Source organism: Loxodonta africana, chromosome 7, assembly GCF_030014295.1.
Source record: "Loxodonta africana isolate mLoxAfr1 chromosome 7, mLoxAfr1.hap2, whole genome shotgun sequence".
NCBI classification, from domain to species: domain Eukaryota; kingdom Metazoa; phylum Chordata; class Mammalia; order Proboscidea; family Elephantidae; genus Loxodonta; species Loxodonta africana.
The window spans coordinates 132470656-132497206 of record NC_087348.1 but is presented as its reverse complement, the minus strand read 5'-3'; the positions used below and the strand labels follow the sequence as shown (position 1 = coordinate 132497206).

Here is a 26551-nt window from a genome sequence, read left to right as displayed (position 1 = left end):
TTAAAAAAGATGTTCCATTGGATTTCTTTAAGTTCTGCAAAGATAACTTCATTGATTAAAGCGTGATTATAGTCACTTTATCATCAAGTCATTGTTTCCTTTATTTCTTGTGTAAATTCTCTGAAATTGAGCTTGTGTAATATGGAGGTGTGATTTCAAAATTTCTCAGATTGTGGAGTCTCATCAGTATTGGATATTGGCAAGATGCAATTTAAAAAAATAAAAAGAAATTAACTTTAATTTGATTAATTATGAAATCCTTGCAGGTAATTAGAAATATTGTTTATATGTGGTGTTACACACAGAAAGAAGGATGGGGCAAAACCCTACCTAATCTGCCAAGGGTACTGGCAGCCAACCCAGGGTTGTGCTATGTGGAGGAGGGCCAGACCAGCTGCTGTAGAATTGACCCTGGCTCACAGCAACACCATGTGCATCAGAGTAGAAGTGTGCTCCACAGGGTTTTCAATGGCTGATTTTTTGAAAGTAGATTGCCAAGCCTTTCTTCTGAGGCACCTTGGGGTAAATCCTATCCTCCTGCCTTTCAGTTAGCAGTCAAGTGCATTAACTCTTTGTACCACCCGGGGACTCCAGTGGAGCAGGGCGGGCAGCATTCATGTCTTTGGTTTCCTGGAGCAGTCGAGCATCCCTACGTGCTTAGACTTAGCGCTGGATCGTTTGGGTTTTCTGTGAACACTTGGAGGGAGTCCTGCTTAAGCTAAGGAGCTGAGCAACCTTAGCAAGCACTTGCCCTTCTTTAAATTCTTCTTGTTGTTGTTAGTTGCCGTCAAGTCAATTCTGATTCACAGAGACCCCATGTGTGCAGAATAGAAAGGCTCCATAGCGTTTCAAGGCTGTGATCTTTCAGAAGCAGATTGCCCGGCCTGTCTCCTGTGGCACTGCTGGGTGGGTTCAAACTGCCAACCTTTTGGCTAGTAGTCACCCAGGGCCACATTTTGAATTCTTAGTTTTTTTATATGTAAAATAGGAGTAAAGTAATACTTATTCTGTACAATTACCTTTAGTAGGCTAAAGTGCCATAGAAATGGTGTTGAGTGCTCTGGTTCTGATTTTAGTACATGTGAGATTTGGGCTGCTTCCCTGTGTTCCTAAACTGCCATATTCTATTAGTGGTCCACTATACTTTTTTCCTTTAACTCCTAAGAGATTAACAGAGTTTTTTTTTTTTTTAAGTTAACTTTATGAAAGTATAATTTATGTATAATAAAGCATTTCTTTTAAGTATATGGTTTGATAGGCTTTGACAAATACAAACATCCATGTAGCCACCATCACAGTCAAGATATAAAACATTTCTATCACACCAAAAAGTTCCATTGTGGCCTTTCCCAATAACCCCAATCCCCACACCTGGCCCCAGTTAACCACTAACTACTTTTTGTCACTGTATATTGTTTTTTTCTGTTCTGGAGTTTCTTCGATCTTTTTTTTTTTTTTAATTTATTGTGGTAAATGTATACTTAACAAAATATTTGACATTTCAACAATCTTCACATGTATGTTTCAGTGACATTAATTATATTCATCATGTCATTCAACCATCACCCTTTACCTGTTCCTAAATTAGACCATCACCCCTAACAGAAGCTCAGTGTCCCCTAAAGGGAGATGCTTCCTGCTTACACCAGGAGGGCAGTCAGATACAGCCAAACTCCCTCAACCAGAGAGACCACAATCGTAAGCTCATCAACGGAACAACTGGGGTCAACATTTCTACACTTTCAGATGAACACAAATCAGATTTCTCTATAATTGTCTTTTGGAGTCTAAAAGGAGATTAGGAAAAGCCCTGAGGCACGGGACCCATTCCCCTTACCTTGGACACAAGTATGTCACCGAGGGCACCTGAGTGACTAAACCCTGTGGGAAAACCAGTTAGAACAGGGCAGCATCGTCAGCCTACTTAGAATCACCCGATGTAAGGGCAGGGTTTGAAATTAGACACCAAGAGTGCTGAAAAAGCACTTTCTTTTTTCAGAAAACACCCTCGAGGCATGAGCAGAAATGACTGTACTCTGGGGTTCTGGAAAGGGTTAAGTAAACATCCATTTTGTAAATCTGTTGCCTCCTCCCAATCTGGCCCATGACCCCCATTTGTGGAGCAAATGTGAACATGGCTTTGGTTAAGATCAGAGATGACTGTGACAAAGCTCAGAAGTGAACAGAAGTGGAAATCTTCAAGCCTCAACGGTGGATGCATGCAAGACTTGCTTGACTGACCAATTGGATAAAGGAGTCACTCCACCTGCAGACTCCCCTGCCTTGGTTCTGCCCTTGGTCTTGCAGGTCCTTTATAGACGTGACAAGCTAGCATCCACCCCCAAAGAGGAAGCCCTTATGAAGGCCAACTAGTAGCAGTGCCGTACAAACAGCTTGAGCATTGGAGTGTGATAGGTATCGGTTTGAAAGCTGGCTCTGCAATTTAATCATTTAACCTTCTCATATTCGTCAAAGTCTGGAAAATGGATTTTAATGCCTACCACACAAAGTTTTTGTCAGAACTTGAGAATGTAAGTAAAGCATGATCAAGTTTTCTAATGATAGTGGTGGTGAGCACCTTCCCTCCCGTGGCATCTCCTGTGGACTCATCTTGAGTGATCAGGATTATGCCGAGTTCCCTCCTATGTATCCATTTCCATGCTTTCATTATACTCGTTAAAAGGCACAGTCAAAATATTCTTGGGTGACAGAATCTTGCAAATAGTTTTCTAAGGATCTGCAAACTACAGTCTGGGGGCCAAATCCGACCCAGTGCTTGTTTTTGTAAATGAAGTTTTATTGGAACACACTCATCTATCATTTACATATTGTCTACGGCTGCTTTCACTACAACAGCAGAGTTAAGTAGATGCAACAGAGACTGAATGGCCAGCAAAACCTAAAGCAAGTTTTATTGGAACAAACTACCTCTATCATTTACATATTATCTGTGGCCGCTTTCATTACAACAGCAAAGTCGAATAGATGCAACAGACTGAATGACTGGCAAAACCTGAAATATTTACTATCTGTCCCTTTACCGTTTGCCAACCTCTGGTCTAAAATGATTTGAGTATTATTCTAGGCATTTGGATCCCTTGCGGGTCAGCGGTTAAGAGCTCGGCTGTTAACCAAAAGTTGGCAGTTTGAATTCACCAGCCACTCCGTGGAAACCCTATGGGACAGTTCTACTCTTTCCTATAGGCCCGCTATGAGTCAGAAGAGACTTGATGGAAATAGGTTTGGTTTGGTTTTTGGTTTTAGGCATTTATTTCCTTAGTTACTCAGTATCTTGAGGTTGTACAATAACAACTCCAGTGGTTGATAAAGCTTGCATAAATAAATAAAATACAGATAACATTTAAAAAATAAAAAAAATTAAAAATTAAAAATCAACTAAGTGATTTGCACAATGCCCAAAACTGATTCGATTGACTTCTTCCTTAAAAGTGATGAAACTGTAGAGTAAACTCCACACGACTTGTTAGGAAGTGAATAAATTAAAAAATCGCTTTTTATTGTTGTTGTTTGTATTAGGTAGGGAAAGATCTGCATGATAACCAAAGGCAGGCTTGCCTGATCTTCTTTGAATCGGCTGCTTGTCTTGGTGTCCCCTTACACTTGGCCTTGGTGTGTCCTTGCTGTTGTGCCCAGTGAGGCATCTTAGGAACAGAAGATAGTTATTATCAAGTTTTTATGGCACGGATATGCCTTCATTTTCAGATAACTGACAGAGGTTTACCTGACAGACAAATCAGAGTCTCAAATTCCGATCAGCACAAAGCTCTGCTCTTAGGATTTAGTCTAGGGGTCCTCCACTAAATAGCCAATTTTTTTTTTACTTTAGGGCAGTAAAGCTACATTTAAAAAAAAAAAAATTTTTTTTTTTTTTTTACATTTAGATAAGGGAAAACATGTAATATATGCATAATTTTTGGAACCCCATCCCTTGTATAAAGTCAGGCACACTTTATAATAAGAAATAATTTAGGTTTTATGGGCTACCTTTTATATTTTGCTTCTGTGTTACAACCTTTGCATATTTAATGAACCTAGTATGCACATTTACTTCTTACCAAGTTTATCCATTGAGTTTGTGGCTTTTGTTGATAAGGACAAATGAGATACAAAAAAGAGACACAACTGAACATGCACAGAAGCAACTGAAAGGTCATACATGCCTATTGTTGTTTCCGACTCACAGCAACCCTATATGACAAAATAGAACTGCCCCATTGGGTTTCCTAGGCTGTAATCTTTACAGGAGCAGATCGTCAGGTCTTTTCTCCTTCAAAGCTGTTTCAGTTAGCAGCTGAGCGCTTAACCATTGCACCACCAGGACTCCTCATATATGCCTACCAAGCATTAAAAAACAAACAAAACAAAAACAAAAACCAGTTGCCATCGAGTCAATTCCAACTCGTGGCAACCCCATGTGTGTATACTGGAGTTTCATTGGTAAAAGAACAAATGGTTCTCAAGGTAGTTCTATAATTCCTTCTCCCTGTGTATTTACTAAAGAAAAATGCCAACTTTGTTCCCCTTCACATCCAATAAGTTACTGAGTCAGAAGTTCTGAAAGCTCTCTTCCAATTAAGTCTGCAAATTTATGTACTGTTGTGTGGTACAAGAAAGAATCAGGGTTGTCTCTACTTGTTAGCTAAGTGTCTGGATATTTGACTTGCTAAACAATCCTACAAAGTTTTACTTTTAACATCCCCATCACGAATTAAATGTATCAGGTTTAGTATTGTTTTCCTCTTTGACTTCTTTCTAAAACAGTTTGTTTTCCCCCTAAATGAAGGTGTCCACCAGTTTCTCACTTTGAGCCCACCAAACCAAAGTTGTCTAATTGATTATGATCATTAACATAATTTTCACCTTTATTAAATACTCAGCAACACCAGTTATCTTTCTTCTGTAGAGCAACTGCCCTGACAAGAATGGGTCTGTATGGGACTGGGAGGCCATCTCCCAAAACCTCTTGTCCTGGTTTTGTGATGCTGTGGACAAAACATTGTTCTTGCCAACGGGAGACATGGACTCTACTTTTCATTCTACAGCTGATTAGCTATGGGACCTTAGGCAAGTCACCTAATCATGATGGATCTCAAATGTTCTACCTATGAAATGGAACTTAATTTTCCCGGCTAAGTGCAAGAAGACTAAATTTTATTGAGATTCTTTTCCAGCTCTAACTTCTCATGAGTGTTGTCAAAACTTGCGGTTTTCTACCATGAGTCCTAATTTAACAGAAGGCGTTCCTGCATTTGCTTAGAGGAATGCTTTTCAACCATGCCTATGTCCTGGAATGCTTTGGGGATTTTAAGAAATAATGATGCCTGGGTTCCAACCTAGAGATTCTGATTTAACTGCCCTGGGAATTGGGAATATCAAACGCTTCCCAGGTGATTCTAACATACAGTCGAGGTTGGGAATTACTGGCTTGGAGGTTGAAATTGGTGACAACTAATAGACCTTTGGGGAGTCCCCTGGTGTCTTAAATGGCTAAGCACTTGGCTACTAACTGAGAGGTTAGCAGTTTGAATCTACCCAGAGATACCTCGGAAGAACAGGCCTGGTGATCTACCTCTGAAACATCATAGAAAGGTTACTGAAAACCCTAGGGAGCACGGTTTCACTCTGACGCACATGGGGTTGCCATGAGTTGGAATCAACTCAACGGCAACTGATTTAATGTAGCTTTTTATTTTTTGGCTATTATACTATTATGAGAAGGACATGCTCAACCCTTTCCATAGTGACAAATAATAGCTGTGGGGTGTTGGGTATTTATTTTGTGCCATGTTCTACTCTGTCCTATAGGGTCGCAATGAGTCGGAATCGACTCGACGGCACTGGGTTGGTGGTTTAGTGTGCTAAATGTTTTGTTGATCAGTTTGGATTATGTTTGATTGCTAGTGAAGAGACCTGAAGTAACAGAGGTTTAAATAAGACAGTGACGTGTTTTCTCTTACATAAAGGAAAAGTATACTGTGCAGAATCCCTGGGTGGTGCAAATAGTTAAGTACTGGACTACTAACTGAAAGATAGTGATTCAAACCTACCCAGAGGTGCCTCAGAAGTAAGGCTTGGTTATTGTTTCAGAAAAGTCAAAGCCTTGAAAACCCTGTGGAGCTGTTCTACTCTGCACACATGGGGTCGACATGAGTTGGAATCTACTCAACAGCAACCAAAAACAACAGGCTCTGTAGGACCCTGTGAAGCCTCCATATTGCCAACAACGTCCCAGGCTCCTTCTGTCTTTCTGGTCTGCTATCCTTGGCACGTGGCTTTTGCCCTCAAGGTTGTTTCATGGTTGCGAATAGGCTACTGCTGTTCCAGAATCACACCCATGTTTCAGACAAGGAAGAAGGAGAAAGGGAAAAGCAAAAAGATCATGCTTCCCTCTGGAGGTGTCCTTCTTCCTAACGTACAACTTCTGTGACCATTAATGACTCTTCCTATCTGCAAGGGAGAATAGCTTAATGTTTAGAGATTAATAGAGATTGTTAGTAAGGAAGGAAACAGTGGATGTTGAGTGTGGCACCATCAATCTTTGCCACGCTTTGAATGTATTATCTCATTTAATCCTCATAAAAACTTCATGAGGTAGGTTCTGTGGTAAGCCTGGTTTCAGAGATGAGGAAACCAAAATTTAAAGATGAGGTTAGTAACTTATCCATTTGGCTAAGTCCTCTGAGCCAGATTCCAGGTATTGGCTTGTTAGGGTGTCATGTCTCCCTGCCATGGTGACCTATCTCACTCACAGGGCTCAGGAGGATGGTAAAAGCACAGGCCTTTCATGTTTAAATCAAGGATCAATGGCAAAATGCAGTGCACCAGCTGGCAGATGGCTGTTCATACCTCGAAAACACATTTTTGATGCGTGTAACTTAGGTCTCAGCTTGCTTATTGAAGAAAACAAATTCTTTGCTTTGCTGGGGCACTGCCTCCACTGGACCCTTTGCAGACATTTTAGTCTCAACCAAGGGCTCTAAGGGGGGGGGGCAGGAGGGACTAGAATCTACCCAGAATGACCCACTGCATCTGTACTCTGGGCAGTGCTAATGGAGGGGCTTGTGTGGCAACCTGTGCTGGGAGCAGGGCTCGATCTCCTCAGCACTTCCTCCATTCTGAACTTCCTAGATGTTGGAAGAGTCAGGCTGTCCTTTCACATCTGAGTGTGTGCACTTGGGATGTGGAAAGCAAGGTATAGGCAGTAGAGTTTTATTTCCAGTTAGACAGTGACATCTCTGTTCTTTCTTTGCCTCTAGTGGGTTAAAGCTTAGCCTCTAGGGCAGACAGATCTGAGTTTGAATCCTAGATTTATTTGTGTGATGGAGTCCTTGGGTGGACTCGGCTGCTAACCAGAAGATGAAGGTTTGAGTCCACCCAGAAGTGCCTCAAATAACGGCCTGGTGATCTACTGAAAAATTAGTCACTGAAAATTCTAAAGAGCCCAGTTCTCCTCTGACACACGTGGTTGCCATGAGTCAGGGCTGCCTCAACGGCAGCTGGGTTTTATTTGTGTGATGCTGGCAAGTCACTTTATCTCACTCTGCTGCCATTACCTTATGTCTACAAGGAGGATGTGTTCTTACTTCATAGGGCTCTGGTGGGTGTTTACTACCATTCTTGGCATTAAATAAACGCTCAATAGTATTAGTTACTATTATTATTTTCCTATTCTTTCTCACTTTAGCTCTGAGGACAGAGATACAGAGATATGCAGGCTAATTCTATATTGCAGTGTGCATGGCTTCTGAGACCTGCATTTCTCATGAAATGGCAGGACACAAATTTCCAGTCTTGCAACTCATGGTGGGGCTAAGGCTGATGGTTACCCTGGCCTTTCTGTGGCCAAACTTGGAACTTGGGCCATGATTTCCTTACCAACTTTGTAATGTAGGATGGCAGCAAGACCTGTACTGTGGCACATTGGTGTTTGTTTTCTTTAATACATGAGATTGGACTGTAGTGTTTATGATCTAGCTGGAAAGAGATTGACACTTGACATACGCAAGAAATAGCGCCAAAGATACCGAAAACTGAAACAGCAATGTGCTGCCTTCTTTTTTTAGTAGTGGTTTCATTACCACCACGTTCTGGGAAGAGCCAGTAGCCAAAGACTAATAAACTAGAGCTGCCCTCAGACCAGGTGTGGGGACCAAAAAGGATCTGACCACCTTTAAGAAAAGCTGAATTATGCTTTAATCATCTAGAACCATAAATTGAATTAAAAGAGAGGAAGTATACAAAGATTACTATAACTTCCCAGGATTGAGAAATGCTGGGGAGTTAGAAAAGAAAGGAGAGAGGCAAGAAAATTGAAAATAGGAGCAAGCTTAATGCTGGATAAAAGCAACACCACTTCAGGAAAGGAAGTTGTAGAGGGACAATCAGCCACCCATTCATCATACCATACATGCATCCATCTAATAACTGAATTGTTTCCAGCTGGGAAAATCAACAAGTGAAACTGATTACCTTCAGCAGGAGGGAGGGAAAGACGGAATCTGGGAGGATGTCATGGAGCATATGGTATTGGATGTGGATCTTGAAGAATAAATGATAATCAGACTTACTTAGACCCTGGGGCTTGAAGATGACTCTTAGGACATAAAACAGCACTGGGAATGACATCCAAGGATATCTAGGTTGGCGTCTACAACATTTCTGTCTTGGATCCCTTTATTCAAAGCAAATTCACTCCAGAACCCCAATATAAAAAATAAAAATGAAGCAGCTCTTAGGGAATAATCAGAGCTCTGACTGCTGACCCCCTTAATGGCAGATTCCCCTGCCTTCTCTCTTTTTTTTTGGCAACTAGAGGCAACTTTACTATGCTCTAGGCTTCCATGGATCGCAGTTGGACAGCCCTGACCTGCACCAGCCCTTCAATCCTTTCACCAAGATTGCTGATAGCTGGCTACAGATCCTTGGTTTAGATCCTTCCAGGGTTAAGACCTTACTCCTAGAGGAGGGTGAGTCCTTGTAAGCATTTGCATTGGTCTCCACGAAGCTTTGAAGTCTGTGAAGGTCAGGTTTTTAGTCTCCATGGGTCTCTTATAAATAGCAACCTTCCCTTCTCCAGTGTCCTTTGCAAGGGAATCCACCCACATCATGAGGGCCATTGGCTAGTAAACCTGAGAATTATCAATAAAGGCTCATCTTGACTGGGCATTATGTCTCTCAACACGAATTCATTATCAGGACTACTTTCGCTCACACAGGCTGTACCCCAGGCCACCGCCAGCCTTGGATTTGGGCAGTTGGTCTGACTCCCAAACTGATGCTGAGGTCTGAAAAGTCTTTCCTCCAAGGAAATGGTCTTTATCTGAGGGTCTCAGGAAAAGTATTTCTTTCATAAGACTCTTTTTGGTCTTGGGTATCTAAAACTAGCTATTGCTTAAATCAAGGAATGAGCAATTGGATTTCCTTTCCTCCAACTGCCTGACCACAGGTTTTTCCTGTCCTAGATCAGGTTGGCAATTCTAGATTCTGGCTATGGGCCTTGATCTAACAGAGAAAGATATACCTGACTAGTCTGCTCCATCCCTTCACTGCAGTCCTACCTTGCTGTGAAATTTGGGTGGGTACCTGGAATGGGAGGAGTCTCTCTGTTCATTTCCTGAACAAAAACAGTATAACACAGGTGATAAGCAATGAAACCGTTGGTCTTATGCTCTCAGTTTAGGCCCTTTCTCCCCTTCTTTTGATGCATGCTGCGCTCAATAAAGGCGAGAATTTGGCCCTCAGACTATGCCCAATATGTCAGCACAGAGTCTACCTTTCTGTGATAGGTGATAAGACTCCCCTCCCTGACCACTGCCATGTTTTCATCCCATCTGTGAGATGGACTCTCAAGTTTCTAGCCCCAGTACTATAGCCTCAGCCATGGCTGTGTCCCTGTCCTATTGGAGATACATAGAGGGTATGTGAGGGGCTGCAACCAAGGTCAGGACAAGGGCATGCTACCTTATTCTGTCTGCCCCCTAATTACTGCCACTCAAAAATCCCCAAGGTGCTCCTTCCTGGACTCCTTCTTTAAAACTGAAATCTTCCCCAAACCTGATCTTCTGCTGGCTTCTAAAAAAATTTCTTCTGCTTAGCTCATGGTATCTTCACAAAAGGCCAAGGACAGGGTTTCTGTGTCTCCTGCCTAGGCTCATCCTGTCTGCAAGTCAGGTCTTTGGCCAGTCTCTGCAGCATCATTGACTCCTAATCAGGGCTGTCCTACTGTTTGGGCATGCCAGGTCCAGGTATCTGAGGGATGACATCCTGGTGCAGGATGAGAAAGGTTGAAGCTGTGCTTGCAGGCTCTGGGTGTGTGGAGAGCAGAGACATTCAGTATCATGGTGTGGTAGAATGAGGGCAAGTTAGTGTCACTGTACTTGAACTTTGCTGATGAGAGATGGATCATGAATTGTTGGCTGAGTCAGAAGAGAAATAGCCATCTGTTGAGCACCTATTATGTGCCAGGTGTTCAACTGTGTTATCCCATACAATCTCCATGATAACCTTGTGATAGGGATATTACTATTCTCATTTCGAAGATGCAGAAACTGAGGCATGCACAGGTTAAATGACTTGCCAAGGGTCACACAGGTGATAAGCAATGTAGCAGGTTTTCCAAACTAGGTCTGCCTGGCTCCCAAACTATACCACAGAGCTTCTCGATACTAAATATTTTAGAGGTACATTAGTACTTCTCGCCCTCTCAATTTAAATAGCTCCACCCTTAGACGGAGGTGGGTCCTGACTTAATTGAGGGTAGCTTTAGCATGGCTCAAAAACCCCTGCAAACTTGAAGCTCAGGAAGCTAGACTTGTGACTCAGTATAGAACCTCAGAAGATTTCCATCTTCGAATCTGAGTTCCTGAGTCCTGGTGGGCTAATCAGCCAAGATAGGATAAGACCAGCTGGTGAAATGTCCTTGGGGTTCACCCAGGGTCCCCAGGCTATGAGATGACACAGTGTGAGTATCTTGGGCATAGGTTTAGGGCATAGGCTTAGGGCATAGGCTGAGCCTCTGACCTTAGACCATTCTTCCTGCCTTAGTGGCAGAACAATCATACATTTGCTGCTCCCCTCTTCACCCAGTCCCTATAAACTAGAGGACCCTACCTTCAAGCCTTACCAGATCAGGTAGAGGTGGAAACCAGCAAAACAAACTGGAACCGCTTCAGTAAAGAGGCAGACACAGCTATATAGCAGTTTGTAGTTTTATGTTTGCTTGTGTGACCATTTGATTAATGTCTATATACTCCATAGACTAGCCTATAGGCTCCATGATGGCAAGGACCTGGTCTACTCTGCTCAGCAAGTACTTGTCTAATGACTGCTGTGCCTGTGGTCTCCTGGTCTTGTCCCCTACCCCCGGACATGGTGGAAATGAGATGGGAGTCCTTTCTGCTCTGGTGAGCCCAGTTTCTGTAAAAGGCAGGCATATGCAGCTGGTTTCTCAGGTGGACGTGTCTGCAGTCATTTCAGTCAAAAAACACCAAAAATAAAATGGTGAGGGGAATTGTCTGGGCCTCTCGGTTCTCGTCACTCCTCATGTGAGCAGGCTTCTGGTAAACTTCTCATGGACTTCTCTCTCCTCTCTCAGCTTGGCTCGTAACTGTCCCACTTATAAGCCTTGTCCTTGGAGAAGTCACTTTCAACTCTGAGTATCACTTTCCTCATCAGAGGGGGACATAAGTTGAGAGGAGTCACTGTGTGATCAATTCCAAGATGGCCACAACTTCCTCTAAACTGGCATCACTCAACTCCTAGACCCCTCTGGTCTGGGGCTCAGTGGTTCTAAGTCAACAACCTCTGCAGTCACTCCAAAAGTTCTGTAGAAGCTTCCTCTGGCTCCTTTTTTAGGGTGGTGTCCTCCAGGTCATTTTGGTCTGCTGAGGCCTTGGGAATTCTCCTCAGTGACTGTGGCCCTCGTTTAGCCTTTCCCAGAGCACCTGTCTATGGTTATTGAGTGAGTTCTGTGGAGACTGAATGGAATATGCCTCTCAAAATGGAAATGAGCAGGGGAAATGCCATAGACTGTTCCTTTACCCTCTAGACCATACCAGACCAGATCAGTGAACAGGGGGTCAGGTACCATTTTTGAGATCTCCTGACAGCAATTTACCAGTCTGCAGATGAAGACACCACGACTTCATTCCTTTTTGGCTGCCCCATCAGCCTTACAAACAACATTACATCGTAACTCAGCCCAGGTTCCATTTTGGTCTGTATTTTTTCTCCTCTGCCCTGAGTGTTATCCAGATTACTAGGATATAAGAGCAACAGGATTGTATTTCCTGGCTGCAAAGTCCTTTCAACTCAAGCATCAGTGAATGGACAGCCCACATTTATATGTATATGGGATCTCTTTGTTGGCCTACATTGTTTAAAAAAAAAAAAAAAAAAAGCATAAATTGGGTGGGAAAGCCTTTCCGTAGTGTGTCAAGTTCAACTTGGCCAAAGCCCAAGTTCTTTCTTCCTTTTGGAAAAAAATCAGCTATTGTCCCTAAATGGAAAGAACAAATTTGAAAACTTTGACTCAGAACTCCACCATAAGAAGAGTACCCACATTAATGTTTCAATTAAGGATGTGATAATCCTCTAGGTGACCTGAGCTAAAGTTTCCCAGGACTCCTCAGCTATCTTAGGCCGTGAACACAAACAAGATTCTTTATATTCAAGCGAAAAGTGTCAGCAACTTTTATGATTTTGTTTTCAATTAGCAGCTAGGGCAAGTTTGTTAGCCCTAGGCTTGAATTCCTATTGTTCAATTATTTGTTTTTGGTTTTGCTATAAATAATGAGAAAATTATTTGTATTTCTCCTTAGTGAGTCTTTTTCTTTTTTTAAATGATACTGAAGATTCAACAGCAAAAGAGAGTAATATCTACAGTGGTTTCTTGGAGCAGTTGATAGTGTGTCACAGGTCCTTCTGAACTGAAGGTTTAATCTTTCAAGATGGCTTTGTGTGGCTATGGCCCTGAAGTTCAACCAGTCAGTCGTAAATGGAAAGGGCTTTTTCAGTGGGCCTGACTTCAGTGGTTCCCTGATGATGGAAATTTATCCTTACCCACATAACACTTGCATCATTTCCCTGATGGCTTATGGGAAATATGTAAGAGGACAATGGCTAGGAGAAGGGTCTTCTTCCAGAAGGGTGCCTTGGAGCCTATCCTAGGGAATGTCTGTCGGAACAGGGCTCTTTTAAAGCCACCCTGAAGGAGAAGTTATAATGACCAGTTCCTGTGTGTCTGCCCCACTCTGAGCCATTAGGAGAGACCTACCTCCTTAGCAGAAGCCTTGGTGGCACAGTGGTTAAGTGCTCAGCTGCTAACCAAAAGGTTGGTGGTTGGAACCCACCAACTGCTCTGAGGGAGAAAGATGTGGCAGTCTGCTTCTGTAAAGATTTAAAGATTACAGCCTTGGAAACCCTATGGGACATTTCTACTTTGTCCTAAAGGGTTGCTATGAGTCAGAATTGACTCAATGGCAATTGGTTTACCTCCTTAGCTGAGCAGCTTCCATGGTTTGGTGTGAATGTGGTTTGTATGGGGTCATTAAATAGACAAGTGCTGACAACTTTGCATATTTCCTCAGTGATATTTTATTATAGCTTCCTCAAGGAACTGGAGAGCCATGTTTATTTAAATCAGTAGAATCCATATGTTCCTTTAGGTTGGTGCAAAGCAAGCACAAATGCCCCAGACTCAACAAGGGCGCTGCCTGAGGTGATGGGTGACTTGTGTTTGTCATGGTCTGTGGTCTCCAGCGGAAAGACAGCTGCAGGACTCTTATTTTTGTGATGTGGAGCATGTCCCGGTGTGTGGCAGGGGGAACTGAAATGCACACTGCTTTTTATACCTTCAGATTTTTCGTCTCTCTTTTTGGAAAAGGGAAGCCGTCTTGGGGCCAAGTTCATGTGTTCTTCTGTAAATGAGTTTATTTTTATTTTTATTTATCAAATCCGATTGATGACTGACTTTCAGTGATATGGAAAGACAATATGGCTGAACTTCTCAGCCTGAAAAAGGAGATTTTTCTCATGACTGACACTCGGATGCCCACAGCAGACTTAGAGGGCCCCCAGACCACAGGATTAATGGTGAGAAAGCTTCAGGCTTTGAGGATGTGGTGCCTGACACTACAATTTTATCAGGGGGTTATTAAAATTTGATCAACTCTATTTTGGGAAGTTGGGCTATTATCTTCTCTGTGTGTGCATTGTTGTTTCAATCTCTTGTTTTATTTTCTTTTACTATTCTTTCATTATTATTATTTTACCAGTTTCTTTTATTTTCTTTCAAAGATTCTAGTTCAGTTCTTTTAAATTTAGCTCAGTTCAGGGATCCAGAAACCCTAAGGTGAGGCCATCATGATTTCAGACAAACATCTTTTGCTCCTCAAAATCTGTATCTGTGGACTCAGTTCTCATGCTGGTGGTGGTAGGGAGTACAGTGTTTACTATGGAATTAGAAAGGTTCGTTTTTGCCTCACACAGGATGGTGTGAAAGGCACCAACTGCAAGTTGAAATACACTTGGCTGTTAGGCTCCACTGGGAATTGTCCCGAGGCATTGGATTCTGATATTCCATGGACACTTTGCAAAGACACCAACAAAAGCACCCTCAGTCTTTCCGGTTAACTTGGAGTCCTTAGTAGCTGGTGAGGACACGTGGGTTGGAGCTATACACCTGCAATAGGAAGGGGTGGAGACTTAGCAGCTGCTCCCCATATGGTATGGTGTGCCAGGGCGCACCTGTTGACACTGTGGGTTCCAAGGAAGTTCAGACATCAGGGAGTGATGCCCTCTGCTCACAGCCCTCTTTGTTCATTGATTTAAAAACAACAAGGGGCAGGAAGCCATTGCTTGACAAGCTCCTGGAAGTGCCCAGCCAGCTGCTTTCCAGTGAAGTGGGCGGTATGTTCACTTCCTAGGAAGGAGTGGGATCGGAAGTCCTCTAGGCCCTTCCCCAAAGGCTTATATGCAAATCAGAGGGGAGATTAGCCATATACCTCCCTTTTATCTGGTCTGCGTGTGCATATGGATTGAATGTTTCTTGTTCCCCAACTGAATTAGGAGGCTGACCCCAATAATGCTTGGACTTCCAAATAACTCCTTCCTCCAAGCTTCCCCCATGCCTCAGGTTGCATTTTATGCCTAAAGGGTAGCTGAAAACCCAACTGGATACAAGTGTAGATTGAATGATATGACTGTGAAAAATTGGAGGTGGCTTTGGGTGACCATAAGAATGAGTGAACCCAGTGTGGGAGGGACAGGTGCCCTGTTTTCTCTGCCATGTCAGGCCACTGGGTGGTTCTAGGCATCAACCCAGAGAAGAGGAATTGGCAAACGGAACTTGTGCAGGAGTGGTGCACCCAGATGGAATGTCAGGGAGACTAAGAATACACTATTGGGAAATAGCTGAGGGAATGGAAAGTTTATTCAGACTGTACAGGGGGACCTAATAGCTGTCTTTTGATACTGGAAAAAGGGGTACTATTACTAATATAATGAAAAGATTAGCTAACACTTTTTGAGAACTTCTCTGTGCCAAGCTGTGTTTTAAGCACTTTACGTGTAATTCTCAAATTACCCTGTAAGGTGAGTGCCATTACAATCCTCATTTTATAGATGAGAAAACTGCAAAGGGATTATGGATTGTGAGTTTCCTTAGAAGGTAAAGCAAGGAAAATGGAGCTTGTTACCATGAGGCAGGTTCAGTAGGAGGAAGAGCTTTCCGGCATAGTTTTCCAAAGGAAGGTGGAGGTGAGTGGAGGGAGGGGAAGACAAATAACATACAGTGAGCATCTGTCACATATCAGACATGGCATTGGGAGCTTTCCATATATTATTTCATCCTGAAAACAGCTATGTAAAATAGGAATTATTATCCCCATTTTACAGATGAGGAAATTGAGGCCCAGACACATTAAATAAACAATCTGAGCCCTTTCCACCAGTAAGCGACAGGGCCCAGACTTGAACACAGGTAATTTTTTGGCTCTCAAGTCCGTTCTCATTGTTGCTTAACACAAAGGTTCTAAGGCATACAGGTGGTCCCGGGCCCAGGCACCAGGCTGGCCCCTCTGATATATACTCCAATAAAACCCAAACTGGTTGCTGTTGAGTTGATTCCGATTCATAGCGACCCTATAGGACAGAGTATAACTGCCCCATAGGGTTTCCAAGGAGCATCTGGTGGATTCGAACTGCTGACCTTTTGGTTAGCAGCTGAGCTCTTAACCACTGCGCCACCAAGACTCTGTATACTCCCATAGCAGCCTGATTTTCACAGATGGTAACAATCATCCCAAATGTAATTGCTTTTCTTTCTCCCTCAACTGCAAAATCCATGCGGGCAGTGGCCACGTTTGTTCAGTGCTGTATTCTTAACGTCTAGGAATATTTGGAAGAATGAATGCATACCAGCAGAGATCCCTCCTTATAATACCCTCATTGCTGTTGAGTCGATTCTGGCTCATAGTGACCCTCTAGGACAGAGTAGAACTCCCCCATAGAGTTTCCAAGGAGCACCTGGTGGATTCAAATTGCCAACCTTTTGGTTAGCAGCCTTAGCTCTTAACCCCTATGCCACCAGGGATTCCTCTTGTAATAGGAGATGTTAAAAAGAGGGTAGTTAATCTCCTGTTGGAATGTTACAGGGAGATTGTCGTATTGGACCAGGGATGGATTATTAGTAGTTTGAATCCAGCAGATCTTCAGAATCATCTGAGAAATTTTTATAAATATAGATTCCTAGGCCCACAACAGTCAGGTTCTCCAAGCGGAAGGCCTGAGAATCTGTATTTTGCATCGTCCCTTGGGTGAATCTGCCATACAGCCCGGTTGGGAAGCCCCAGCCTGATGAATAAGTCTGAAGTCTGGCCTGTGGTGCTGGGGTTCTCTGACTCCACATTGTCCTTTCCTGGGCCCTAGGACAATACTCCACATATGCCCAAACCTCTCTGCCTGCTGGGCTTCAAGGCCAGGCCCCATGTGTGTGCCTGGAGCACAGAGGGAGGCCTGGGGCAGGCAGACATGGGGCCTTATCAGCTGGATATTTACTGAGCAAAGTTCAGCCAGGGCAGTGCTTCGGATCCGGGATTAACAGGTACCCAAGCTTCCGGGCCTTTGATTCTGAGCCCAGGTCCTGGGGGCCCTTATCGGCGGATGATAACGGATTGCCCATGTTAAGTTCTGAGGGCCAGTGCTCCTTGCCACTCCTGGCAGAGCAGGCCTGCCTCCAAAGCCCCAGGGTCCATAAGCCATGGGCTGTCAGGGTGGGCAGATGCTTTTGGCTTGCTCTCCCTGGCCAAGAAGGGTCCTATGTTCTGGGTCGTATTTGAGTCTGTGTTCTGGTTTCCTGTCTTTGACTAAAAAAGGCAGAAGGAACCTTCTTTCAGTAACAAGGCTGAACACTTCCTGGTCCCAGGACACATGAGTCACCACTGGGCATTCGTCGTATGTCCTGGGAACCACAGAGCACCTGGTACCACCCACTTCGGCCAGTCTAAAGGTTCAGAAAAGATGGAGGGAAGAGGAACGGCTGGCATGTTTTAATAATAAGCTGCTCAATTAATCAGCAAATAACTTACTGGGCTTATTAGGGACGTGCCACTTGGGAAGAGAGAAATAAGATGCAATATATCATGTTGAGAAGTTTATAGTCTAGTTGGAAGCCAAAGAGGTTTACACCAAAAAGGACAACTAACTGTTACATGGTGTCCCTGGATGGCATAAATGGTTAATGATCTCTGCCGCTAGCTGAAACCTTGGTGGTTCGAGTCCAGCCAGAGGTGCCTCCAGAGAAAGGCCTGGTGATCTACTTCAGAAAAATCAGCCACTGAAAATCCTATGTAGCGTAGCTCTACTCTGACATACATGATGACACCTGGACGGAGAGTGGACTTGACGGTGTAGCATAGCTCTACTCTGACATACACGATGACACCTGGACGGAGAGTGGACTTGACGGTGTAGTGTAGCTCTACTCTGACATACATGATGACCCCTGGACGGAGAGTGGACTTGACGGTGTAGCGTAGCTCTACTCTGACATACACGATGACACCTGGACGGAGAGTGGACTTGACGGTGTAGCGTAGCTCTACTCTGACATACATGATGACACCTGGACGGAGAGTGGACTTGACGGTGTAGCGTAGCTCTACTCTGACATACATGATGACCCCTGGGCGGGGAGTGGACTTGACGGTGTAGCGTAGCTCTACTCTGACATACATGATGACACCTGGGCAGAGAGTGGACTTGACGGTGTAGCGTAGCTCTACTCTGACATACATGATGACCCCTGGATGGGGAGTGGACTTGACGGTGTAGCGTAGCTCTACTCTGACATACATGATGACCCCTGGACGGAGAGTGGACTTGACGGTGTAGTGTAGCTCTACTCTGACATACATGATGACCCCTGGATGGGGAGTGGACTTGACGGTGTAGCGTAGCTCTACTCTGACATACATGATGACACCTGGGCAGAGAGTGGACTTGACGGTGTAGCGTAGCTCTACTCTGACATACATGATGACACCTGGGCGGAGAGTGGACTTGACGGTGTAGCGTAGCTCTACTCTGACATACATGATGACCCCTGGACGGGGAGTGGACTTGACGGTGTAGTGTAGCTCTACTCTGACATACATGATGACACCTGGGCAGAGAGTGGACTTGACGGTGTAGCGTAGCTCTACTCTGACATACATGATGACACCTGGGCAGAGAGTGGACTTGACGGTGTAGCGTAGCTCTACTCTGACATACATGATGACACCTGGGCGGAGAGTGGACTTGACGGTGTAGCGTAGCTCTACTCTGACATACATGATGACCCCTGGACGGGGAGTGGACTTGACGGTGTAGTGTAGCTCTACTCTGACATACATGATGACACCTGGGCAGAGAGTGGACTTGACGGTGTAGCGTAGCTCTACTCTGACATACATGATGACCCCTGGACGGGGAGTGGACTTGACGGTGTAGCGTAGCTCTACTCTGACATACATGATGACACCTGGGCAGAGAGTGGACTTGACGGTGTAGCGTAGCTCTACTCTGACATACATGATGACCCCTGGACGGGGAGTGGACTTGACGGTGTAGTGTAGCTCTACTCTGACATACATGATGACCCCTGGATGGGGAGTGGACTTGACGGTGTAGCGTAGCTCTACTCTGACATACATGATGACACCTGGGCAGAGAGTGGACTTGACGGTGTAGCGTAGCTCTACTCTGACATACATGATGACACCTGGGCGGAGAGTGGACTTGACGGTGTAGCGTAGCTCTACTCTGACATACATGATGACCCCTGGACGGGGAGTGGACTTGACGGTGTAGTGTAGCTCTACTCTGACATACATGATGACACCTGGGCAGAGAGTGGACTTGACGGTGTAGCGTAGCTCTACTCTGACATACATGATGACCCCTGGACGGGGAGTGGACTTGACGGTGTAGCGTAGCTCTACTCTGACATACATGATGACACCTGGGCAGAGAGTGGACTTGACGGTGTAGCGTAGCTCTACTCTGACATACATGATGACACCTGGGCGGAGAGTGGACTTGACGGTGTAGCGTAGCTCTACTCTGACATACATGATGACCCCTGGGCGGAGAGTGGACTTGACGGTGTAGCGTAGCTCTACTCTGACATACATGATGACACCTGGGCGGAGAGTGGACTTGACGGCAGCTGGTGATTGTCACACAGCAAACTATAATAAATGACTTAAAAAGGTATCGAATGCTTACTCTGTGCCTGATTTTTTATTTATTTATTGTGATTTAGGTGAGAGTTTACAGCTCAAGTTAATTTCTCATTCAAAAATTTATGCACATATTATTTTGTGATTTATACTAAACATATAAGTCATATTTACTATGCCAGAGACTCCTCACAGCATGCCTTTGATAAAGAAATTGCAGATAAAGAGGCACAGAGAGGTCCAGTAACTTGCCCAGAATCACATAGCTGGGTTGTGGCAGGGGCCATATCTGCAGTGTGTTCTCCGACTCAGAACCCCTGCTCCTACCACCATTCTCTTCTGCCATCTGCGATGAATACTAAGTAGGTCTAGAAGTGTGTGAAGTCATAGGCTGAAGTGAGTTCCTTGGACTGAGTGATCAGCCAGGAGGGTCAGGCTTGTCTTGGGTTAGGAAGAATTTAGAGGTTGAGAAAAGTGAGAGGGAATTCTGATTATAGGAAATCCCAAGTCAAGATGGGGAGGTGAGAGCATGCAAGGGATATTTATAGAAGTATAGATAGACCTTTTGGCTGGGGTCAGGGTTTATGTTAATATGCAAAGGGCTTGCCCTGAGCGCTGCAAATAGTTAAGTGTTTGGCTGCTAACCAAAAGGTTGGAGGTTGAAATCCACACAGAGGTGCCTTGGAAGAAAGGCCTGGTGATCTTCTTCTGAAAAGTCCCAATGAAAGCCCTATAAGCGCAGTTTTATTCTTGACACACATGGGGTTGCCATGAGTTGGAGTCGACTCAACGGCAACTGGTGTGTTTGCTTTAGCGTACAAAGTAGTTAGAAAAATGGGTTAAGGTCACCTTGTGGAGGACTTTTAATTCTAGACTAAGAAGTGGTCCTTAATCCTCTGGGTGGAGAGGAGCCATAGAAGGTTTCAGGGTGAGGAAGTGAATAAAACCAAAAACCAAACCAAATCTGTTGCCATCGAGTCGATTCCGACTCACAGTGACCCTATAGGACAGAATGGGACTATCCCATGGAGTTTCCAAGGAGCGCCTAGGTGGATTTGAACCGCCAACCTTTTGGCTAGCCGCTGTAGCATTTAACCACTACGCCGCCAGGGTTTCCGGGGAGTGAATAGACTGAGGGAAATAGTTTAGGAAGTTTGACCTGCCTTCTCAAGCGGCCCCCATGCTCAAGCACGACTTTTCAAGCAGACAGGTCCTTAAGGGGAGCAGACACTCCGGGGCAGGGGTTTTCTGAGAAGAAAGATGAGTACCGGTGACGTTGTTTTTCACAGCCCCTGCTCCTGAACAAGCCCCGGCCCCACCCCGGCCATACCAGGGCGTCCGAGTGAAGGAGCCTGTCAAGGAGCTGCTAAGGAGAAAACGTGGTCACGCCACCAGCGGGGCAGCGGTCGCACCTACTGCGGTGAGGAAGCCACTGTGGCCAGTGTGTGTGTATGTGTGTGTGTGTGTCAAAGGGGACCAAGCAAGTGTACCTCCTTGCTCCACGGGATACTCACGGGGGGCATGGAAGGCAGTAAGTTGCCACGATGATGGATGCAGGAGAACTGGTCCAGGGTAGGACAAGCAGGTGGTCCTTGAAGTGGGACAAGGGATGCCACCTGGCTGGCTTCATCCACTGAACAAAGCTCTTGCCAGAGTGAGTGAATAACTCACACTTCCAGGTGCCCTCATTGGGGGCTACCTTGGGAAAAGGAAGATGTCAGCTCCCTAAATGCACAGCCTTCTTGCTAAACGAGATTGCAAACCCCTCTGAAGTGTAGTTAGTGATGGTTGGGGTGTATGTAGGCTGGAGTGTTTTGTTCTAAAAAGGGAGATTCTCACCCTACGATTTCCTGCCCTGAGGCACTCTGGGAGGGCCTAGTGTGAGATGGCTAAGCAATGATCCTGGTCTCCTCTTCTGTCTTCTAGGTGGTGCTCCCTCATCAGCCCCTGGCGACTTACACCACAGTGGGTAAGAGCTCCCCACAGCCCTGGTCTCCTCCAGGCCCCTCATCTGGGGTGGTACCTGCAGTTCTGGAATTTCCTTTTTCCCACAGGTCCTTCCTGCCTTGACATGGAGGTCTCTGCTTCCGCAGTGACTGAGGAGGGGGCCCTGTGTGCCGGCTGGCTCTCCCAGCCTGCCCCAGCTACCCTCCAGCCTCTGGCTCCATGGACACCCTACACTGAGTATGTGTCCCATGAAGCTGTCAGCTGCCCTTACTCAGCTGATATGTACGTGCAGCCCGTGTGCCCCAGCTACACGGTTGTAGGGCCCTCCTCGGTGCTGACCTATGCCTCCCAGCCACTCATCACCAATGTCACGGTACGTCACACCGCAACAGAACGGTACCCACCCATGCTGAGGGCACCCTCTTCTAACCGGGGCTGACTCTCCTGATACTTGATCTACCTTGCTGCTGATTCTCAGGGTAGTCAGGTCATCTAAGCCTACCCCACCTTTGAGGGAGGTTGGCTCTTATTTCCACTGATCTAAAGTATCTTCCATGAAGATGGCTTATGGCATCCCTTGTCATGCCTTAAGCTCCTGGGGTTTGGGAAGGTCAGCCTCTCTATCCTAATTCTTCCCTGCTGATATTTCGTTCCAAGTGTAAAATTTTTAATGATGAGGCATCTGATGAGGTCTGCTTGGGGCGTCTTGCCAGAGTCAGCCTTTCTTTTCTATTCAGACAACCTAGGGAATGTTGTTCATTTAGCAGTGAGATTTGAATTTACCAGATGATATCCATTCTGAGCAACAGGCGACTCCCACACAACTTCTCAGAAAACTGAGAATGTTTGATGTTGATGGAGTTAGACCCAACTGTAGAGTAATTTTTTGGGTTCTACCTCTAGGGTCAGATCACCTGGGTTCAAATCCCTGCCAGTTCGCTTACTAGCTATGTGATCCTGGACTATCTACTTAGCATCTCTGAGCCTCAATGTCCTCAACTGTAAAATGGGAATATTATTAACAAGAGGGTTGTTGTCAGGATCAAATGAGATCATGCATGTGGAGGGCTTAGCACAAGTCCTGGCATACAGAAAGCACTCAGATGTTAGCTATTACGGTTGTCTCAAAGTCTGCCGGCAACATGAACCAAGGGCTGCTTTCAAGTGCCAGATAGGAAATGAAGGCTCCCCCACCGACCCCAAGAATGAAGGAAGAGAAATAGTTTGATGTGAATGGTGCTTGTTTTCACAAACAGGAATCTGCCAAGTATTCAGAGGAGAAAGGCTTATGGTTACAGCTTCATCCAGCTCCCTTCCAGGGAAAAGGCGGGGGGGGGGGGTAGGGGTGGGGGTGGAGCTGGGGCCACAGGGGTGGTCACAGAGCTGCCTTCGATGGTGGAGCTTGCTTTTCTTCCCTGTTTCCTTTGAGGGTCCAGTGGCATCCTGATGAAGTTGGCCCCTGCCTCCCAAAACCAAATAGACAAGGCCTGCAGGAGCCTTCCCACTCCATGGCCACCCTGCTAACCAACTGCGGAGCCAGATGATAGTGGATAGGAAAGGGTTAATGTGACACCTCTCCCAGACAACTCATTTGCATGTCAGGGTGCCCGGCCGGGGGGGGGGGGTGGGGTGGGGGTGAGGGTGGAACACAGAATGGCTCCCAACCATTTCATTAGTAAAAGTTTTTTTCATTATTTACTCTTTCATCACCCCACCCCCTGCTTTGAAAGATTTTGTGTATCAAACAACCTGTATTTATTAAGAAATAATTTATTTGTTTTCCCCTTTTCTAAATTAATTCATCAAAGAAGGCTAGAGCTACCAATCAGCACTCCTGATCAGCAGGAGATAAGCCCTGTTATGGTGCTGGGTTAATGTGATTCTATCCCTGAGCAAAGAAACCTTCAGTTTAGTTGACCTGTATGGGTTTTTGATTAGACAAGCTAGAGTTTTCATTTGGATTTTTGAAATACTGGGAACAATAAGATTTTCCCAGATTCTCTCTGACTTCAAGGACTCTGGGGTAGAGACCACTGGGTGAAGTCAATGGATGTGGCAGGTGGAATGCACACAGGCCTGGAAGTCAGGAGCCTGGAGGTCTTCAAGACCCCTTTCAGCTCTACCATTCCATGGATAAACACCCTGCCATCTACGATGTGGACCAATCACATGGGTGTCACCTGGGATCTTATTAGACACGCAGAATTGCAGGCCCCACCCAAGATATCTGTTACCAGAATCTGCACTGTAACGTGATCCGCAGGAGATATAAATAAGCTCTGCCCTAAATGACTCTAGTCCCTGGGTGGTGCCAACACTTAAGCACTTGGCTGCCAACTGAAAGGTTGGAGGTTGAGTTGAGTCCACACAGATACCTCAGAAGAAATGCCTGGTGATCTACTTTCAAAAAACCGGCCACTGAAAACCCTATGGAACACAGGTCTACTCGGAAACACATGGAGTCACCATGAGCCTGAGTTGACTAGTTTGGTTTTTAAATGACTCATAGTTTACTCTCAAGACTCAATGGCGACAGAGATTTGACAGGAGAGTTGTTGCAGCAGGGGAATTTTGGCTTCTCTCACGTCATTCCATGCAGACAGCTTTCTCTCCCACCTACTTTTCTTGGGAAGAGTAGTTAAGGACGCAGGTGCTGTGTCTGCCCAGGGTTGATCTGAGATGGTGAGAACAGTTGCTGTGCAGCTGAGAAGAACTGTTCCTAGAGTCTTGGCTCCCAGAGGCCCCTAGGATGGCCATGGGAACCCAGCTCAGAGACAGAGCAATGCGAGGCCAGGGAAGACACCAGGCAGCAGTAGGGAAGGCCAAGTTTGCCCACGATGCAGTGCTCCCCGACTCAGTCCAGGTCTGGTGGGGCCTCCTCTGCCCAGGTCACCACCAGAGGGGGCAGGAGGCGAGTGGAGCTGTGTTGGCCCATGAGAAGTGGGTGCTCAGGATGCCAAAGCTGCTGTGTGGAGCCAGGATTGTTCTTGCGTCTGGGTGGGACTAGGGCCACCTTTGTGATACAGCTGCTATGCTTGGTGACAGGCTAGTTGTTTAACATGCTGAATTTTCATTGATTTTAAGATGCACTCTTTTCCCCCCATATCTTAATATCTCTGAAATGGGGCTCTATTTTATACATGTATCAATGAAATATGGACAATCATCCCTAAATTCTCTCAGCCCTATGACTTCAGTCCTACTTGTATCCTATTTTACAAATGAGAAAACTGAGGCTTCAGAGTGGGGAAGTAGCATGGGCAAGGACACAGAGCTAGTAAGTAAGTCAGGAACAGAGTTGAAGTTGTCTGGCTTCTCACTTTGCGGAGATTTTGAACAGGTGCAGGTGGAGCCCCCTGGAGTAAAAGAGCAGGAAAGGGCCGAGGTGAGGGCAAAATGGAGATGGATTCCCATGAGGACAAGGATGGGCCGGTGGGTGGATGGCGCAGGGCTGCTAACCCTCGGTCCTGTGCTTTGCCTGTCGCAGACGAGAAGTGCCGCCACACCCACGGTTGGGCCCCAGCTGGACAGCCCAGAGCACCAGACACCCCTCACCTACTTCCCGTGGCCTCAGCCCCTTTCCACACTGCCCACCTCTACCCTGCAGTACCAGCCTCCAGCCCCAGCCCTGCCTGGGCCCCAGTTTGTCCAGCTCCCTTTCTCCATCCCGGAACCCGTCCTCCAGGACATGGAAGACCCCAGGAGAGCCATCAGTTCCCTGACCATCGACAAGCTGCTTTTGGAGGAAGAGGATAGCGAGGCCTACCCGCTCAACCACACTCTCTCTGTGGAAGGCTTTTAGGGCCGGCTCCCACCTGGTGTCCTGTTCCCTGAAGCTGGGATTTAAAAATGAGCCTGGGATGGAGCCTCAGAATCATATCTGTTTGGAGCAGTTGTTCCATAACTACACTTTCGAGAGAAAAATGAGAATTGCCAACTTCTTCCCTCCTTCCCTCCCACTCTCTTCCCTTCCCCATCCCTTTCTTCCTTCACTCCTTCCCTCCCTCCCTTTGTCATTCTACCCCCCATTCCCTTTCCTTCACTTCTCCTTTTCTTTCCCCTTCCCCTTTCTTCTTTCCTTTCTCCCTCCCTTCTTCCCCTTCCCTTTTTTCCTCCTCCTGCCCTTTCTTCCTCCCTCTCTCTTTCTTATTTTTTCCCATTTCTGCTCCTTTTGGGGAGAGAATTACAGGGATTGTAGAGATTGTATTTTATGCTAAGTGTTGCCAGATCTGGGACCCAGTGCTCTCATTTCTGCCGCGGCTCAGGCCTGGGAGAAGGCCCCTTCTCTCAAGGACCTGCTGCTTCACTGGAGCAGCAGTGCCCAGCAGTACTAGCGCCAGTTACACCCTCTGTCATTTTGAGATGTACGGGGTGCCCTGCGGGAAGGCGAGCCCTGCCAGCACTCCCCAGGGAGGAAGCCAAGGGCAGACCCAATGCCAGAGACCTTGAGCTATCTGTTCCCACAGTTGCTCCTTTGTTTGTTATTCTCAGTGCTGGCCAGGTTTACAGTCTGGGCAGCTAAGTCTCAAGACCTGGGGCCTAGCAGAGTGATGGGTGGGTAGGTGGGGGCTGGGGGGAGGGAGGAAAAGGGAGGGCTCAGGAGTGGGGGCTTCAGGTGGGTAGGGGCAGGGTCAGGGATAGGAGAAAGGGACAGAGGATGGATGGGGTAAAGGGTGTGTGCATGCATTTTGGAGTAGGGGATATCTGGGGAAGGGAAAGTTTGGGTTACACAGGGAGAGGCAGACCAAGGAATGGTTTCTCTCCATATTACTTGGTTATTGAGAATGACAATAAACTTAAAGAAAAGATTGCTTTAATAGGTGGCTTTGCTGCTTTCCTTGGGGGATGCTTGCAAGGAAAGC

The 26551-nt window shown here is 45.8% G+C and overlaps 1 protein-coding gene across 3 annotated transcripts in view; it reads left to right on the top strand.

Moving 5' to 3' along the window:
* Positions 1-26238, top strand: part of POU2AF1 (POU class 2 homeobox associating factor 1) — a 28703-nt gene extending 2465 nt beyond the window's left edge. For all 3 annotated transcript variants that reach the window (XM_023554777.2, XM_023554778.2, XM_010595446.3), the window contains 4 exons: positions 21032-21162; positions 21669-21711; positions 21797-22062; positions 25177-26238. In XM_023554777.2, the coding sequence (XP_023410545.1) occupies positions 21032-21162; positions 21669-21711; positions 21797-22062; positions 25177-25491 (755 nt within the window). In that variant the 3' untranslated portion in view covers positions 25492-26238. The remainder of the gene's footprint in view (positions 1-21031; positions 21163-21668; positions 21712-21796; positions 22063-25176) is intronic.
* Positions 26239-26551: the final 313 nt, after the last annotated feature.